Source organism: Buceros rhinoceros, unplaced genomic scaffold (assembly GCF_000710305.1).
Source record: "Buceros rhinoceros silvestris isolate BGI_N320 unplaced genomic scaffold, ASM71030v1 scaffold2629, whole genome shotgun sequence".
NCBI classification, from domain to species: Eukaryota; Metazoa; Chordata; class Aves; order Bucerotiformes; family Bucerotidae; genus Buceros; species Buceros rhinoceros.
The window spans coordinates 1-20,392 of record NW_010430731.1 but is presented as its reverse complement, the minus strand read 5'-3'; the positions used below and the strand labels follow the sequence as shown (position 1 = coordinate 20,392).

Here is a 20,392-nt window from a genome sequence, read left to right as displayed (position 1 = left end):
CTATTTTCAGCTACTTTGTAAATCACTTCTGGGAAGTGAAAAGCTGACCTGAGCTAATTCTGGAGCCAACACTGGTTGGAGCACTGGTTTAGTTATACGCATTGATGGCAGGCAAGGCATGACACATGACAGCGAAGATTATGTGGAGACGTAGCCTGCAGTAGTTGTTCCTTTCTACACATACCAAGGAAACCATTTTAGACTTGGTACCGAGCGCAGCAGCACAATGTCAACCCCTAACTCTGTGTGTCAAGCAAAGAATCGGTGAATCACAGCAATAATTTTCCAAGAATGACTGTGTGAAAAAATAATTATTACAGAAGCATTAAAGAGCTAATCCAAACCCCAGGGAAGTCAACAGAAATCTTTCCCCTAATTTCAGTGGATTTCATGGGAGGCCTTACTCTTGCCAATCTACCTACTTAAGTAATTTTAGGCTCTTTATTTCTGAAGATGTGAAAACTCTCTTTTTCACAAGCAAAGTAAAACCAAATGAATAGATTCTGTGCTTGGGCTGCCAAACTGGGAAAGCTTTGGTAATTCCATAGCTCCTCCTCCCAGGCACATTTGGGTGATGCACTTGGAATATATTTTGAGTATTTAAACAAGTAAAAACTTAAATTTTCTGGTTAACACTTTGACTTGCTAATATGTTAATTGTTTTTATAAGGCACTTTAGGAGTAGTTGTCTCATTTATTGTAGCGCTCACACTACAGTGCTACTTGTTTCTCATTTACAATGAAAAAAAACACCAAAAGGAATGTGCAGTAGGGTGTCTGTAACTTCTTTACTCCCCAAAATGCCCAGAAGGGATTTGTAAAGGACTTTAATCTCAAATAGATTAAAGGTCCTGAATTCCTGAGACTGAAAGATAAGTCAAAGGAAAATAGATTCCAAAAGACAACACCCCTTTGCCTCAGCCTCTCAGCCAGGCAGGAGACTTGGCTGCAGAGCCATCAGCAGTTGCCTAAGAAACCCCTCAGAGATTTGGATGCCAAAAAAAAAAAAAAAAAGAATTTGCCACCCTCCACCATCAAGGTCCAAAAGGTTTTCAGAGTCTACTTGTGCCCCCCTGGCCCCAGGGACTGAAGAAGTCATATAGGTGAGTTTAGCAGGTAGGAAAGGCTTTGTCTGCTCTGACAGCTGCAGAGCTACAGAAAACAAGTGCTATTTCTTCAGAGCTGGCTGGTTTGTCGAGTGAGCTAGAGGATTGATTTTAGTTTTAGTGTTCTCATGAAAGAGCCAACTACGCTTTGAGTTACACCGTTTTCATCCAGCAGTGCAAAATCTTGTTTGAATTTTCCGAGACAGTTTACTTTTCATTTACCATTTCATACTCCATCCCCACACTGTGAGATTGAAGCCAGAACTTCAGATGCTTTCTTGCATCACTTCAGTGTAAAGTGTGAGATTCCTAGAAACAGTCTGCCCTGGGACCCCCAGCTCCACCTGGGCTTCCTGAGCATTTTCAGCACTTTCAGCATTTTCCCTTTCAAAGGGAAGGTCCACTCCTCTCTACTGCTTCACGCTGCTGTCTTCCTTGGTTACATGGATTCAAGTGGAAAATAATTTTCCCTTCCCCAGATGATTTTTCAGGTGAATCCCATCCTCACCTGGCTCCCTGTAGTGCCCCCAGAGCAGCAGTAGCAGGAGGAGGATTGGGGACTTCCCAGCACAGTGGGAGGGACGGCAGGACCACCCTTGGACTCTGGGTTTGTGACAATCGGGAAATGCGCTGTAAATTTTCAGGATGCCAAATTTGAGACCTCTTGTTGGGATTCTAATTAACAGGCATTAAATGTTCCCTCTGTACATTGCACTTCTTTGTCTCTAAATTGGTGGAAAACCACGTCACTTACGAAATATAGACTTTTTCTGCTTATGTTAGTGAGGTTCAAGAAGGAGGGAACCAATTAGGGAAGGATCCAGCAGTCTCCACAGCTGAAAGAGCCTACTGGGCTCAGCAGGATTCCCCATTGAGCAAGAAGTGCAAAGTCAGTCCTTATAATTTTCTGAGGAAAAAGGGGAGAATAATAAAGACGGCAATAGTGTTGTGCCAGGCTACGGTCTGCTAAGGCACATGTTCCCCTCTTCATTGTCCTTGACAGCAAGAGTTACCGGGACAGTGGCAGGGAATTTATAATGGCAAGAGTTTGGGAATGTGAAGTTCCATGATTGGTTTTCATTTGCTTCATCCTCTGGTCTACAAGATTTACATGTTGACATCAGGCAGCTAAAGCAGCAGTTAAATAAATATTTGAAGAAATAGTTAAAGAATATAAATGGGGAGTCCTATAAATGGAGTAAGCATCCTGCATTGTGTGACGGGATTTTTTTTTTTTTAAGAATGATAAAGGGATTTTTTTTCCATTGGATGATTGCAGCTCTCCAACTCATCTAAAAGGTACTGCAGGTTTTTGGACAAACCTAAGGAAAAACAAATGCGCCCTTGATTTTGGTCTGAGATAAGATTACTAGGAAAATAGTCCGTGGTTTTTATACAACTCATTAATGCATCCCATCGCCAGGGATTGCTGCCATCCTGCCACTTCTAAAAATGCAGCCTGTCCTTCAGCCACAGGCCCAGGACTCCCAGGCGTTTGCGGGGGTCTGGGCTCATCTGCTAAAGCCCTGTCCTAATGGTCTCGTCCCCCTCTGCCCTTTGCAGAAGGGGCTGCTCTGAGCCAAGGTAGCGCTCAGCAGAAGGGAACCTGCACCCGATGCTCGTGTACCCCTTTTACAGCCAGGTAAAGGGAGGCAAAGGCGCTGAGGTATTTCTTGCCTAGTAAATTCAGTGTGTGGTGGGGTAAAGTCCTGTCCTAGCCACGGGTGTGTTCATGTCAAATATGAAAACCAGGCTTCATAAATTCTGATCCCCAGCCCCAGAAGTTAGAAACGGGGTGGGGGGTTGAAATTCTTTAGTGCTCACTCTGCGAAGTGATCTGGGGTAAGCATTTTAGCTTCGAAAGGCGGGGGGGAACCAAATCCTCTGGAGTTAATATTTTTCCTTTAGCCATCACTTCATTTTTTCAGCTTTCAGCATGAAGGTGGTGTTGCCAGCAAGACCACCTAGCCACAAACCCAGCAGGGAGCTTCCAAAATTCTTCTAAACACTGACTCCTTGTTATAAATTGAAAAGTGGTAATAGCAACAGTGCGTATCACATCTGTGCCAGGCTTTGGGTCTGGGAAGGAGCAATCTCCCTACTGCTGAACGCAACTTGGAAAGATCCTTTCAGTCCTCACATGTATCAGCATTAGCCATTTCTTTGTCAACAAATCCCTTAATACGTACCCTTTCTATCATGTACAGATGTCCAAAAAATAATGGAATACTGTACTACAAGATTAAACACTTTAATGTCAGCATATGTGTTGCATGACTCTGAACAATGGTATCATTGTGTGTGTACAAACAGCGGGTTGAGGGAAGATGGGTTTAATTATCTCTGAAGCAGCAGCAAGTTCTTCCTGACCAAGTTAAACTTCAGCTAGCTACGACTGCTGAGGGTAGAAATTGCTACTTCTCTAACAAAACGCCTGGGCCCTTTCTGATGGTCTTCCAGCTGTAGGGTTGGTGGTGTACCTGGTTCAGGCAGGGCTTTGGAGAGCGATGTGGAGCCACCTGCTCCCCTGGGAGCCGTGCGGCAAGGAATGCGGAGGAGGGATGAGACGATGCTGCAAGTCACCACATCCTCTTGTCCCAGGAGACTTTAGGTTAAAATTCCTCAGGATGGTAGATGGCAAAGGAGAAACATCATATCTGGGAGGAAGAGGACAGAGAAGTGTGCATGCCGCCTTCTGCGTGTGGAGATGTTCCTATGCCGGGATTTGTTTGCATGCACTTTAAGGCAATGCCAGATGGTAAAACTATTTCTCCATAAAGAACATCCATGAAATATCTGGACAGGTTATGCACAGGTAATCTATTTTCTTTTCCAAGCGTGCCCTGATCGGTACCCACTTACGCTGTGGTTTCTCTGCTGAGATCAGAGCCAGGCTAGATGAAGGGTATTGTGAAAAATTTACAAGAGGTACTGCTCTGTGAACATGAAACTCTCCTAATAGTAAACAGACTGATCGTGCTGCCAATCCTGATGCTGAGTTCACTGTGTCTGTATGTGTATCTGGGGAAAGCAAAGTTAAATAAGCAGGGAAGAGTTGTGTTTCTTCAGAATACCTTTTTCACAGCCTTAGCACGTGAAACGCGGCAGCACATGGTGCTGCAATCCATCTGCAGCTGCTGTAACGTGCTTAGGATTGCTGTGGGATTTGGTGTGTGTGAGGGAATGGCAAAATGGGGAAGAAATAAATGAGAGTTCATGAAGTTGTTCCTTTAGACAGATTACCTCTATTTCTACCTTCATCTTCCAGGAATCCAATACAAGGAAATCTCTTGCAGGACCTCCCCCAGCCTCTCAAATCTTTCCCCCTTCACTGGGCAGGGAGGACTCAGGACAGTGCTGAGCTGGGGATTTGCCCCCAGCCGCTCCCCCTTTCCCAGCACCTTGGCAGTGGCTTTTTTCCTGGAGAGACAGAGGCGCAAGCTGGAGACTGCGGCGATACTGCAAAACACAGCCCCTCCTCTGTCCTCCCAGCTGGCCAGCGTTGTGGCCATCGCAGAATGTCTCCATCTCTCCTGCTGTCACCAGGACCAGGGTTAACCGAGGCTGGTATTTACCCCCGATAGGCTGCACCACCAACAGCTGGGCCTGTTGCATCTCTCTCTGTATCTGACAGATGGGTGTTCCCCTGGAGAGCAGCTCCCAGCCAGGGGCTGCGCAGCACGGGCTAAGGGAGCTGCAAAGCTTCCTTTCCACCAAAGGCAATCCTAGCTCTTCTCTGCACCCTCTTCTAGAAATGTCCCTGTAGTCAAACTGAGCAGTGAGCAAACTAATAGGCAGTAGCTCATTGTTACTCCTGCTTTCTTTTCTGTCTGCATCCTAATGCGTAACATGGAATAACACAGCCTAAGAGCAGAGGCGCGCTGCTGTCTGACACATCCCCTAAACCCCAAATCCTCTGGATGCAGCTGTGGGAGGTACGCGAAGATGCAGAAATATATTTTTCTTTTCCCTCTTTGAACAGAGGTGACAGCTGCATTACACTGCTCACCGTCTTTCTGTAGTTTGGGGGACAGCAAGGCTGCTTTCCCGGTGCTGTGAAGTCAATGAGTTAGTTGTATCTGGTAAGGCCAACTTCACAGGGAAGCTGTGTCAGCCTTAGGTGTGAACCCCAAGTCACACATTTTGGCAGTGCATCCAAGGGTCAAGGAGATAGTGGCAGCCTGGGGAGAAGAGAGAGGAATCATGGATGAGGGTTGGGATGGTGGTGGCTGAGGTGGCAGCCACAGCACAGAAAAGGGTAGTACCAGTCTGGAGGAGAAAGCAGGGTGATGGGTGTCTCAAGGGGGAGGAGGCTGCAGAGCACAAAGCGGGAGAAAAGTCAGTGACAATATGGTTCACTGAGAAAAATAATCCCCTAATCCAACCAGCAGACAAATGGAGCCTAAGGTGCTTCCTGCAACCTGCTCTGAGGCTGGAGGCCTCTCAAAAAATCCCTGATGCAAAACCCAGCAGTCTGCCCTGCCTGCTTGTACACACAGCACTGAGCAACTGGAAACACATCCCCAGGCCCAGGGAAGGAGAGACAAGCGGCTGAACAGATCTAGTCAGAAGTAATGTGTGTTCAGCCAAGGAAGGTGAGAGGCAGCGTGAGACTCTACCACAGTGAAACCTAAAATGGGCTATTTGGGATGAAACGCAGATTTTGGAATAAAAAGATCTGGGTTATTCTGGAAAGCTTCCAAGTGTGAAACAGTTCTTGTTCAGCTTGAACCAGTCTTCTCCTGGAGAAAGTGGCTGCTCACAGCTTGGATGGGTGTACCCTTCAGTGGATAAAAAAAAGGCTGGATGTCCAGGCCCATAGAGTGGTGGTGAATGGAGTTAAATCCAGTTGGCATCTGGTCACAGTTGGTGTCCCCCAGTGGTGAGTACTGAGGCTTGTCCTCTTTAACATCTTTCTCAATGATCTGGATGAGGGGATTGAGTGCACCCTCAGTCAGTTTGCAGATGACATCAAGTTAGGTGTCCCAGTATTGATCTGCTTGAGGGTATGGAGGGTCTACAGAGGGACCTGGCCAGGCTGGATCGATGGGCTGAGGCCAATAGTCTGAGGTTCAACGAGGCCAAGTTGCACTTGGGTCACAATGACCCCATGCAATGCTCCAGGCTTGGGGAAGAGTGCCTGGAAACTTCCCAGCAGAAAAGGACCTGGGGGTGTTGGTCAACATCAACAAGTGATAGGAAGAGAGGAAATGGACTCAGTTTGTGCTAGGGGAGGTTTAGATTGGATATTAGGAAAAATTTCTTGCCCAAAAGGAAGAGCAGGCTGCCTAGGACAGTGGTGGAGCCCCCATCCTTGGAGGGGTTTAACAGACGTGTCAATGTGTTGCTGAGGGACATGGTTTAGTGGTGACCTGGCAGTGTTGGGTTAACAGCTGGACTTGATGATCTTAAAGGACTCTTCCAACTAAAACAATTCTTTGATTCTATGAAATTTCAGATTAGAGGAAGGCAAGAAAGTTTCCCTGAAGTGCTTTTAGCCAGCTCTAACCGAACCCCAGGTAAAGGAAGACAACCCACCAGTGACTGATAGTCTGGAAGGGTGCTCATCCTTGGAGGGTGAGGGCAGCAGCACTGCAAGCTTCCCTGCTCCTCTGAGGGTGTCTGCTCATACCCCAGTGTCAATACAAGGCACCTCTGCAAGAAGCTGGGCACCTGCGGCACAGGCACCTCGACCTGCAAGGCGGCACGTGCAGAGGGCACGCAGAGGAAAAACAAATCGTGATACAGTAATGCTTCAATGCAATGGTTTGATCATACAGAGATGCAACAGCATCGAATCATGCTCTTGCATTCCAGTAACTACACTGGGGCAGACTAAGAAGGTTTCAACTGTATTTGACAAACTAGATTCTGTTCATAATAAACAGCCTGAGTCAGTAATCCTGGGAAGATCCACATTTGTGAGGCCAGATTCCTCTGCCTTACACTGGGACACTGAGAGAAGATATTGCCTACCAACTTAGTTCCAATTTTTTCCAAATCTTGCTTCCAGAGCATGAAGAATTTTATGAAAGTTGTGTTAATAAATTGATGCTTTTCAAGCTTATATGGTGCTAATTATCTTCCACTACATTATTTTTTCAAGTTGCCTTCTGCTCCTTATTACTACTGGTGTATTATTGTATAGCATAAAGTTACTTAATGCAGGAAAAAATTCAACAACATTTGCAAAACTGATATAGAAAGAAGGACTGGATTCTGGACTGGTACAGCTGGTTTAAGGTATTTTAGAAGTAAATGAAATCAAATGAGAATTTATAATCCTTCCCGAGGTCTGGATTCCATCAGACTAAACTCATTAGGCATTAAGGTGCAGGTGCAGCTAAATAAAGGATTGTTCTGCTTTCCTTAATACCAGAGATTCACATCTTGAGTTCAAAATAAAAGTCTTTGAAAAACACGTGTATATATTGTACATCTACTGGCAATGCTTGAAAGAGAAAGTTCAGCTAATGGAATCTTCAAATACCTCAGTTTTGTCACAGGAACGTGCCCATTTCTACACTGACCATGTAAGGGACACAAGTGAAGAAGTGACTGCACGCTGGCCTCTGAAGGCTTATTCATTTCATTTGCATTAGACTTCTTTTCATCTACTGAATAGCTGCCCAGATAAATACTATAAATCTAATTAATCCTCCTTTAACTGCCACAACAATACCAGCATTCCCCCCAATATTCCAGAGTGTGGGTCTACACCTGCACAGGTTCTCTGGGAGGGGCTCGGCAGGAGTCACAGGCGTAGGGAATAGAGGCCTTTTTGTGATTTACTGCGATAAAAGGAAAATTATTCAAGAAGCAGTTTTCTAGGTTTGAAACCATATGACTTGCTGGATTTCTCAGCTGAAATCCCAGATTCCAGTTCTGTTGAGAAAGCAGTTTGTGGGATATTACAAAATAAGCAGTTGATATCAGACATGGTGCCATCAGATAAGAATCTCGGCATTTGATTGTAATCAGCAAAATTTCAGTTTGGAATGTACACACTCCAAGCTGTGCCACAAGACCACAATCAGCTGGACCTTTTAAGCTTGTCTTTGCAAAAACAAATATCTGCGCCTTTCTCGGTCAGGCCTGGGCAGGGAGATTACGGGGCAACAAACTATTCAGGGGAAAGTCCATCTGCCCTGGAGGGGCAATCCCTGCAAGAGCCGAGCTCGTCTCACACCCATGCTGTTACATCTATTGCATGTTTTTCAAGTGCTCTGGACCTGGGAGGTCCGGTGATACTAACACACTCTATAAGCCAGGCTTACTAGGTCAAAGTACAGTGTTTGGAAGGATGGGGGGAAACCTTTTGGAAAATAATGATTAGAGGAGACTTCAATTACTGCTTAAAACGATACTCCAGAGCGCTCTTCCTCATGAAACTGGGACTTTGTGACCTATTTCACATTTTTCTTTGAGATCATCACGTTTCCTCCATGCTGCCAAGACAGCTGAGATCAGGTGGGGCACCGAGCACAGCCTCCTGGGTTTGAGACACGGGCACTGGAGAGGAGGGCATTGCCCAGCAGCTGCCAACCACCGCACAGCCACTCACTGCCCTTTTCCCTGTGATGGGACTTGTAGCGTATGTGTTACTTTCTAGGAGTGTTTGCTTTGCAACACGTTTATTTTTATTGAGAAACAGGCAGAGGGCTGTATATTCTTTTAATCACTTGGTATACGGGCCTGAGAACCATGGGTATTAAAGATCTGTAAGTTGATGATACCCACACATATTTCTGTTAGTAGATGTAAAATGCTAGTGTTTTACAGCAAAGGCAAGTTTATACTTATTTCAGAACTGTCCTCAAGAAGACATATATATATATATATGCATGTATAGGGTGTGTGCATGTGCCTGTCCTCTTTACACTTTAAATGTTGGTGGCCAACGCCCCAGGCATAACAGCATCTGAAGGTTAGCAGAAGATATATTTTCAGTTTAATTCCCACCCACGAACCCTATTATACAAGAGGAAATTTTTTTTGGTACAAGATAAGCCCATCGGTGACATCAGCAGCACCTAGCCCTGCATACCACACTGCGGATCACAGGGCTGGATTCCTCGTGCTGAGCCTCTCACTAGGGTTGGGCCATCCAGGCCTCCTGAGTCAGCCCCTAACAACAGCATTTTCTGTTTTGTTTTGGTTTTTGTGTGTCTTCAAACGCAATTTTGCAATTGCAGTGCTGGGGTAAAAGATCAGCTCTTGTAATACACCCTCGTGTCCTCACATAGGTTTGGTATGAATGAAGAGAATGCAGTTCATGTCCTGTTGCGTGCAAGCGTTGAAAACAGCACAGAAATGAGAGTGTGGCATTTAGGAACGTGTCTCCCCAGAATCAGGAACTCAGATCATTCTTCTCCAGCTCAGTCTCTTGCCTATCAGTCACTACTCTCTCGCTGGCCCTCAACAGCCAATATGGGGAGGAAAGGCTTTCAGTGTATTGGCTGCTCTGACTTAGATTTTCCCCCTGCTCTGTAACATTGTCAGTGAAACAGTTCTCATCTCACAGGCATGGACTAATAAGCAAAATGCCAGTTACCGTGAGGTTTGCTTGACCATGCCTCTGCATCATTCTGTGTTCTTTCATGTATTTCCGTATTCCTTGTGTCAGGTTTTAATGAGGCGTAATGGTCAGAGATTTCTGTGGATATGGAGTCTAATATTCTTGTAACGTGATTATAATGCATGCCACCGAGCTGCAGGAGCTGTTGCAGAGGACAAAGTTGCGTTCTCACCCATGAGAGAAGTTTTACACCACATGTCTGATTTGCCTCTCCTCTCCACCTGTCCCAGGAGACAAATGATTCTTCATGTAGTGCTGAGTATCTTCACCTTCTGATTTGGGCCAAGATTTAAGAGTGGTAACTCAAAAGCTTCAAGTTGTAGAGAAAGATCTGTGCTGAATGATTCTTTTTCAGCTCTTCTATTCTGCAGTTTATTACAAGTATATTTGTGTAATTAGGGGCCCCAGTAGTAACGTTGTTAAAATACAAGTGGGCACATTTATCGTTTCCTCCAAAAGGAAACAACCAATCTCCAGCAGTTCTGGTTTTTCCCTGTCTCAGCTGAACATTTACTGCTTTATGTAGCTAGCAGATTGTGAGGCTGAAGTTCCTTCTTTTTTTTTTTCTAGTTCTTTTTGTTAAGAAAAAAAAATAATACCCTCCTTTCTCTTAACAAATGCTGGATTTTTTTAAGGATATGGTCAGAGAGGGGAATTTAAACTCAGCATGATGTTTATAGTGCCACACAAGCTCCAGGAAAAGTGATGTGCAGTACTCTTTATTAACATCTAAAAAGTCCCTGTGGGATTATAATTACTGCACAGCAATAAACAAATAAAAGTAGCAAGATTAAAATGTTGAGAGTATTTTTAGTGATAGAAGCAATTAAGTTTTAACCTTGAAAACCAGGGGAGGAGCAGCTTGCTAGTGTTGAGTACGTGGGTAGGACAGATACAATTAGGAACTGATCCCCATTAGCGGTGAATGATTATCATCTGTGACATTACAGGTACTTGGCTGATGTAAATAAATTGTTGTGAAAATACAAAAGTATTTGACCAGTACTAAATTGTAAGCACCAAAACTCAGAATTTCTAAATTACAGTGATTTTTAATGTTCCATTTAAATGTTAAACCTGAACTTGCTTTCCCTCGGGGTGCTGATGGACTCACTAAAGTCCCTGAGCCCTTCAGGTACGCAAGCACTGAAATACTACCAGCCCTGCTCCTAATCCTTGCTCAGTAAGAAACCTGTCTCTCCTTCAGAATTGTAACTCCCAACTACTGATGCTATATTATTTTGTGAGCATTTTTTAGTAGTTCTCCCAGGGTTCTTCTGGTCTCTTTCAAAAAGTTTTACTGCCACTGTGCTGTGGGAAGAACAACTGGCAAAATCAGAGGACCGAAACAAGGCGAGTGAAGGCAGGATTTGGCCCAGTGGCTCTTGCAAGAGTCAAAGCTTGACCCTGATTTACAGCCCCCCAAACCTGGTACAGACATCGTGCCAGCTCCTCAGATGGTGTCAACTGTGGTGAATTCACTGCTGGGGCGGCCTTGTGCCAGGTGGCTCCAGCTGAGGATATGGCCTGGTGACATCAGTGAGTTTGCATGGAGGTGTAATTCAGACCAGCAGCATGCGCTGGCAGGCTGCAGCCTAATGACAGGAAACTTTTTGCTCATTTGAAAGGCTGTTGCGCACAACATGCAAAAATTTTTTTAAAATTATGCACAGGGAGGTTATCAGCCTGGTCGGCACGATGGTGTTCCCTTCTCATAAAAAGTTTAAGAAGGCACTTCTCATTTTAATTATTATTTAGAGGGAAGCGGTGCCTTCCCTCTCCCCCAAGCTTTTTTTTTTTCCTTTTCTTTAAAGGAAGGTAGCTTTTAAGAGCTCGCTATGAAGATCTAAGTTAAAGGATTTTCTCTGCTACAAAGCCTGCATAGTTTCCCAGGCCAGGTGGACCCGGTAGCACTGACTGCATGCTGAAAAATCTCATCCCCACCCTTCAGGCACTTTAATTGTAAGCCTTTCCAGATACACTGGATAAACACTGTCAAAATGAACCTGAAAGGGTGGTTGTTGTTGGTTTAGCCCTTAAATAATTATGAGTTTGTCTGTCTAATTACAAGATAATCTTGTTTAAACTTGGATGGCTATTTGCAGTATCTTTTAAATGAGGCAGAATCAGAAACAGTGAAAAACTGAAAATTTACAATTCTTCCACTTTACAGCAAGAAAAAAGGAATTTTTACTCCTGTAAAATTTAATTCAACCTGAAAACAAAAGAGTCTAACTTGGAAGTTACTGATAAAGAGTAGTGAGGGACCTCCAAGATGCAACAGAAACTTAATACTCCACGGATAAAAAATTTCAAACAGTTTAGAAATAGTTAAAGGTAATTTACAGAACGACTTGAGTGACAAATCACATTACTTGAAGTGCCTTTCCTTCACTAGGCACTTTCTAAATTCTTTCTCTTTCATTTCTTTACTCTCTGGAGACTTTTAAATCCAGTGAACCAAAACAACACTTTGTTTGTTGGTATAGCACAGGGCTGGCACAGATGGCAGACACTGCACCTGTTCCAATAAAGAGGGAAAATTGAGAGATAAACCATAGCCCTCATTAGAAGGAATCCACTGGAACATGAACGATTTGTATTTTGAATATCCTCCAGGAATAAAAGAAGTACATAAACAGACCTTGTTTTCACCATCATCAGTTTAAAAGAAATTTGTTTAAAGAAAACTTCACATTTGTTTCATGTACAAAGACAGTACATACCACTAAAGAAACCATGGTTATTATGCTCAAATTTCTTTAAGAGAGCAAATTACTTCATCTAGCTACTCCTATTCTTCTTAAGAAAAATTATCTGTTGGCAGTTTTAATCAAAATCCGTTAATCCCCCTATTCCTTAGTTGTGGCAGCTTTTTCTACTTTCACATTTTCTCATGCTGAGTAATATCACATTCTTACCATCTAGTTCATAATGATCAGAATAGCAACATAAACAAAAGACCTGCTCATCTATTAATAAATAGCTAAAACTGTGGGAGGTAGGGACGGAACCGTAGAACTGTTTGGATAGTTAGCAACAAAATTCACTGCAAAATAGCTTTTTCTGGGCAGAAGGAACATGCTGCGTAATATCTGATAGATCATTAAAAACTATTCAGAGAGAAGAAACATTAAGTAACAGCTACTCAGAGGATAAATTTCTTCCAACATCTGCCTTGACCATCACTGGCTGTGCTGTTCAACATCCCAGATATCTATTTCTCTCACACATACACGCACAAGCATTACATACAAAGCATCATGAAAATTCCTAAATATCATTGAATGTTGGCAGCCCTGCACTGTAAAGCCGTTTATAAAAAAGTGTGGTTGGCAGCTCTCACTCTTCCACGGGAACAAATTAACATTGGCATTCCAAACACAGGAAAGTAAGGAAATTAGAAACACAGTTTATATTTGGCCAGTGCTTTCAAACACTGTACCATGCTACTGATGTCAATTAATGAAAAGCAGAATTTTGTGGAGAGGGTCTGGTTTTGAAACACATTAACACACGTTAAACATGTTTGCACAGGAACTGGATTGTAAGCGTCTTGGTTCCAAAACAATAAAGCAATTACAATAAAACTGCTAGTCTTAAGGTTGCCATTAATTCAACCCACTCAATCTGGATCACCAAAGGGTTTTCACTGTCGACACAACTGTTTAAAGGAATGTGCAAGGTATGGGATTGCAGGGCTTGCACATAGGAGCTTACACCCCAGATCCTCTTATGTTACCTGCGGTACATCAGGTAAGTCCATGTGTAAGTAATGGCATTGTACAATGGATACCCAAACAACGGGGGCTAGGCAAACTTGGAATTTTTCATCAACGAAGTAAGGATTTCCAGAAGAGACATCTGCATTAGAATCAGTTCAAACTTTGTTACCTGCAGCGTTTTTCTTAGCAAAGGGTTTCCTGACAAAACCTTAAGCACTTCTGGTTTTTTCACACGTACACCAAGCAAATCTAGACGGCAGTTTATCTCCTGGCACAACTCCACTGACTTCAGTGGAATTACTCCAGCACGGAATTTGGCCCTGCGGTCTTTACAACACACTGTTTATTTGTACTGTGATTCAGATATTTTGATACCAGGAATCTTTCATCGCTGCAGTTTCTCCATATGAAATATGTCTTGGGTTAAGAAATACCAGTTTCACATTTTTGTCAAGCATTATTTGTTAAACTCTGTTTGTTGCGAAGACGGGAATTCAGCTGTAGTTCAACAACATGGATTGGGCTAATAATGACAAGCAGCAACTAATAAGAGCTAGTTCATGTTTTGACTATTTGCAGCAAAGGAAACCTCCCTCAAAAACAATTTCAAGATTAGGAGAGAAGGCTGTTTGAAGCTCTAACAGAAACTACTGCATGCTCATTGTTTCAACACGGTCAGTTCTTTGGCCCAATTCTGTTCTCAGTTGTGCTAGTGTAAATCAAGGGGAAGTTTATGGGAATTAGTTTGGACGTACAGTTGTATCAATGAGACCGTAGGGCCTGCCTCAGTAGAAATTAGAGAATTTCCACCAATGAAGACCTAGCCAAGAATTTTCTCTTGGGTTTTCATTTTTCAAATGTATGCGTCTGCAGAACTTTAGCCATGCGATTAGTCCCGTTTACTTCAAACCGCTGTGGAATGAAAATCTTCATCCTGAAATTAAACATCTCATTTCCTTAGAAGTTCCTTCCCTTTAGAGAAGAAATATATAGATATAATAGCATACTTTATTTTTATACATATACCTATCTACCTAATTCACATATTTTGATGCAGGCCCCAGAGAGGAGGACTGTACCACTGGAAAGGCTTAAAATATCATGTTCTCTTAATGCTGTGTATCAACAGGTGATACCTCTTTATCTGGTGTGCTATCAAACTTTGCTTACTTGTGTTCTTGCTCAGATGACTTCATCCATCATTGCAACTTCTCACTGGGATTCATCCAGTTAGAACAATTTAGATGCGTAAAACGAAATGTGTTATCTTTTAAACCACAAATTAACAGTTTCCATATAAATATTAACATTTCCTCGCTTGGTCCAAGGATAGAAGCCATAATGGCACTAACAGTATATTTGATTTAAACTAATTAAAAACAGAGGCTCTTGCAATTTAATATATTGATTTTACCAGTGGGACTTAAATCTTTTATAATAAGTGTACACAGCTGCACCACTCACCCACCACCACTTCTAAAGCTAATCCCTGCATTCCTCCTGACAATAACATGACAGGATCCACACATCCCAGTATTAGCCTTAACCCCGGTGACACTGCCAGAATGTATTAAACTGAAACACTGCAGTGTCCTATTTAAAAGGAGCCTGTCAGCAGCCCTGACAAGGCTTTAATAGTTATAATCTTTTTTTTAATTAATATTTCCCACCACCTGTGTAACCTTCTCTCACACATCTCTCCCACCTACCCAAAAATGTGTTTCAAGGTTATTTACAGACAAAAACGTAATGCTCGGTTTCATGCTGCCTGCCCATAGCCCTTTAAACCTCCTTTGCCGAAGGTGGGACGGGGATGCACGCACCCCAGCAGATCCAATGGCAAGCCGAGCGCGGGTGGGAGCAGGTCCTGTACGCTTCACTTGTGCCTAACTCCTGTTACGAGCATCACAAGATCTGGCCATCAAGGCTTGTCTCCTTCAAAGCCCTTTACAGGCTGTTGTGTTTTGGGTTTTAAACTACAGTTCCCGGAGGGGGCTTCACCCCACCCCCACCCCGCCCCGGACAGCCCGTGTGGGAACAGATGAGAGACCCTGCTGCTGGGATCAAGCCGCTGCGGAAGCGTGCGAGTGCATGGGGACGATTTCCATGTGCGTTTTCCTTGCATGAGGACATCTGTCCTCGGCTGCTCCGTTCTCTGCTGCTACCATGCCCCTGTGGCAGAGGTAAATGGTTTCTGTTCTGTTCTGCCATTTTGCACTGGAAAATCAGAAAATTAATTAATTTCTCTCTAGAACAGGTCTATACATTCAAAGAATATGTGCCATGCTGCACGGTCAGTGTACTTCGTGCCTTTAGTGTGCTGCAAGCTTTCTCCCTCAGCTAATTGTATTCCACCAAGTGTTGCCTATATCCATACTGTCCAAAACAATTACAGGATGTACCTGTTCAGGCTTGAGAGCTTCTAACAGCACTAGGTGGAGGAGAACAAAAAAAAAGCCGAGGGCTTGGTCTAATGTATGGACAGAGCATGTGATCATGACCAGGCACCCAGGGCTAACATTTAATCTGCTTTGTTTCAAGTGGGAAATATGTGAAGATCAAATAAGTTCAAATCCAGGTCAAATATCCTTGAAAATCTTTGATTTATATAAGCAGGAAAATGAGGTTTAAAAGAAGTGATTATGAAAGGGTTACTAAAAACACAGCTGTACGCGTACTCTTATATCTGAGGCTCTCCAAAGAAAAACTGTGTGACATCTATATTAACCTTTGGCTGTACACCAATGAAGGCCTGTAGTGAGCTGGAATGCAAGGCAGCCCCTTCCAAATTTTAACACAAGCCAGGTTACAGCTGCAAATGCCTGCAGCCCCTGCTCACTTTATAAAGTATTCCCCCAAGGAAACTTTTTAACTGTTATAGAATCTTTTTCTAATACCCTACAGTGTTAAAGCCTGTTATTAAAGGGCAGAGAGATGGTTCTCTATGCCAAGCACTTGTCAACAAAAAGGATAGCCAGATGGTATGAAATAAAAGGAAACTTGGGGGCTCTTCAGCTCCTTGATTTACATTAACAAAAGCCACTTTCATGTGCTCCTTCCAAGAATGACTAATTTCCTCCCCCCCCACCCCACCCCTTATTTTCTGACAACATTAAACAGGACTAAACAATGTTGTTCATTTTATAATTGACCAGGAGACAAATTAATGAATTGTGTATCACTCATGCTGACTCTTTTAAAAAATACTCTAAGCAAGTCTGTTTACCAAGGCAAGATTACCCACATGAGGACAACTCAATTATTTTTAGAAGAGAGGGTCTAAGTAGTCTAGAGGATGTTTACTCCTTGGTTGCTGTTTATAAACTTGAAATTAAACTAGGGCAAAAAATGTTTTGCATTTTTTCAGTTCCTAAAATGGACCAGTCTGTAAGCTGTACTTGGACAGGATCTGAAACGAAATTCCACACACTGAAATTACAGTAATAAATTTTATAAAATTATCCAGTAATTAACTGACTAACTTAGTCAGACCACTGGGGCCAAATTCTCTTTTAATTTACATGTATCTTCATTCTTGATACAAATCCCTTCCCCATCCATCTTAGCACAGGTGTAAGCGAAGACGAAATGTAGCCTGTGAATTAACTCGTTATAAATCTAAACCTAATTATTTGTCAAGATCTTACAGTAACATTACGTGCTTACTCCAAAGCTCCCTGCAACATAACCCTGAAATGGAGCACCTGTATTCGGGTTCCTCCCTACCGATACCCACTGTGAATAAATACACACAGTATCATCATGGAAATGAACATGTAGGGGGGTTGTTGATGTTTTTACTATGTAGCCCAGTAAATCTTGCAATTATAAATATTTTTTGTTGTTGTTTAAATATTTTTTCTTCTAAACTTGTACAACTGGATAGATGAAGAATATGAATAAAGAAAAAAAGAAGGTTTGTAGATTAGCATTTGGAAGCCTGGAATAACATGTTTTATTTATTGAAATTTTAAAGTGTTATTTCTTTACTCATTTCTACTTCCTCCATTCTAAGATGAAACTTCATTATGCTGCGACACTTCCTCATTGTGATGGCTCTAGTACAGTAATAAAAGGCTACCTGTGAAATGCAATGCTCACAGAGTCTCTCTTACAAAATTAGGACACAGCTTACTACAGTCTGCATTTAGCAATTCATCTCCTCTTTAAAAGGGATCTTTGTAGAAAGTCTCAAAAAAAATAGCAGTTCTACAATAGATCTTCTAATTTTCCCTGAATGTCATAGAAAGCTGCACGTATCAAAGCAGGTGTTGTATTTGGCTATATATGGCAGAGACTGGCTGCTCTAATTCATTAAAACGTCCATAAACAAGCCTGTCTTTGTCCTGCAAAGATGAAAGACCGATGACTATAATGGGATGAAAGGTGTGCACAGCAGTGAAAAAAGCTGTTACAGATCTCTGTCCTTTTTAAACTCGTCCTGGTGTGCACTGTTGACAGGGGAACAAACCAGCACAGATACACCTCCGAAAAGTGCCTCGCTGGTCATAATTCCACCTGTCTTCCTTAAAACAAATGGATTCTGCCTGCGCTCTTACTACTCACTGACCACGCTGGCAGCAATTAAATAAAATGATTTTCAAGTATTTAGCATAAAGAACTCCTGGGAATTTCTAAGCCGACTACAAAACCCAGCAGGTCGAAATGAATGAACCTATCCACTGTAGTCATCACATGGGGATGTCGATTACTGATTACGGACTCTTTACACAGGCAAAACCTGCTCTATAAAAAGTCCCCACATAGAAACAGACATATCCCAAATGTAATTTTTATTTCACAGTTCATGGATTGATTCCACTCCATTGTATTCAAAATAATCAGGGACCTGAACATTAATTCCTTTCATGTAAAAGATCCGTGGGCTGCAAAGGTGGCTCTTCCATACATAGGAAGCACAGGATGGCAGCGCTGCAGTTTCACTGATGAAAGTTATGCGGTCAAGAACTACACCCAGGAGCAGAGCTGCTCCCCAGTGTTCCACTCCTTCCATCAGGTACTTACAGATTTTTTGTCTTCTGTTGTGGACTCTCTCTGTGCTCTGGTTGTACATGGTGTAGGACCCCAGAACCTCAGAGAGCAATGTTAGCAAGATCACTCTTATCTCTGAAGTCAAATATTTGGCCTCCATTGGCACTTTGGCTGCTCAAATATTTGATTTTATATGTATCGCTGCTGATCAGCTTAAGTATCTAGCAGCAATTAGACAAACACTGTAATTGCAAATGGAAAGCACCAGCACTCTCCAAGAGCGCAGCCCCCAGGCTAGATGTCATTCTGAGCTTCCCACTGTGACGCTGATGGCAGTTAATAAGGAGGCGCAGCTTATGCAAACTGGGATCTCCACAGCATCCTGTATCTCCCCATCACGCAAGAATTGCGCTGGCAAGGCCACCGTGTCTAATAATTACTAATGTGTGATACAGAGCCTTTACAGCTACAGACCTTTTTCAGTTAAGTTCAAGCACTGGGATTAGAGAGGTGGTGATTTAATCTTTGTTGCCTCTGAAGTTCCAGACAGTGGAAGTGTCCAGACTGGTGACATCCAGAAAGAATTTACTGGAGATGGGAGTGTCTGTAACCTCTAGCGGGTTACGTGCCAGAGGTGGGCTCCCCTTTCTCTTTGCGTGTCCCTTTGTTTGGCACAAACTCTGATCTTGTTCTGGAAATACTATTGGGATTCTGTCTTGAGCTTGCAGGCACCCAATCTGTATGGGTGGTGGTTTCAGAGCACAAGACGAGTCTAAAAATGGATAGCGTGAACCAGCTCTCTAATTATATACTTAAAATAGAATGCTCATCCCGACAAGGTTTTACTCAAATCCAGCCCAGTCAGTCCACACGGGTGGGCAATCTACAGCATGCAAAGAGAAATCAGATTGGGCCATGGCATCCAATTAGAGAGGCCTAGCGAGGTGCACACAAAGCAGCCAACTTTGGTGTCATTTGCATAAACCCATCCACATGTGCTTGTGAAAAGAGGCGAGTTAGCTGCATGAACTGGGGTCAACAGAAAAAGCTGCAGGAGTAAATAAGGATTTACTGTGGAATCCCTCTCGAGCCATTAGGAAAACACGCGCAAGCAGCTCGGCCCCTTCGGCCAAGGAAGTGTGCCGCAGGGGTGCCGCAGGCGGACTATCCATCTGGGCAGCCCTGGTGGCTCTGCATCCCACATGAGCACCTGCCTGGCACTGGGAGCCGTGCTGAAACCCATGGTCCTGCCTGGGTTTCCTGTCTTCCTTGGTGATGTGGGATGCGGAACGTACCTGCTAATTGTTCTGGTCAACTCCTACTTGTAAATCCCATTTCTGAGGTGCAGCAAGTAACTATTAGAGGGAGAAGACGACAAAGTACTTCGCGCGTCGGTGTGCGGGGTGGAGCTTGGCGAGAGCTTGTGGCTGTCCAAATGCTGTGACGGAAAGTCAGAGCCCGCTCCGCGTTGCTGCCATTTAATTACCGCCTCGCAAAGCGGCCACCGTTCCAAGGGCCGCTACCTGTCCTTCCTCACCCAAGTGGGCTGCCACCTATCTCCCTCTCTGCCCCGCTGCGGAAACAGCTCCCTGCTTGGCCCAGCTGTGCCCCCAGCCTCTGCCCTCCCGCTGGTGGCCAGGACCTCCCCCCAGCACGGTCCCCCCGGATCCAGCCCCGCGGCCTCGCCGAGGGCCGGCACTCACCCAGGTTGACGAAGCTCATGACCATGTCAGCCTCTGTGAGGAAGTTGCTGTCCTGCAGGCTGGCCAGGGGCGGCCCCTGGGTGCTGAAGATCCGGGGGCGGCCCCGGGGGGCTGAAGATGGCCTTGTAGGGGTAGTAGAAGCCCTCGCCCTCCTCGGCGGCGGCCCCCGCCGCCCCTTCCTCCACGGACATGGCATTATAGAGGTCCAGCATGAACATGGGGGCCGAGTTGTGCTTGCCGTGGAGGTGGGGCCGCGGGCGGTGCGGCAGGCCGAGGATGGAGAGGATC

At 43.9% G+C, this 20,392-nt stretch overlaps 1 protein-coding gene across 1 annotated transcript in view; it reads right to left on the bottom strand.

Moving 5' to 3' along the window:
• The window catches only part of LOC104499594 (bone morphogenetic protein 7-like), a gene marked incomplete at its 5' end in the record, with an annotated part of 45,024 nt that extends 24,639 nt beyond the window's left edge, over positions 1-20,385 (bottom strand). Inside the window, 2 exon segments of the mRNA XM_010143119.1 lie at positions 20,105-20,222; positions 20,224-20,385. Of these exon segments, the coding sequence (XP_010141421.1) occupies positions 20,105-20,222; positions 20,224-20,385 (280 nt within the window).
• Positions 20,386-20,392: the final 7 nt, after the last annotated feature.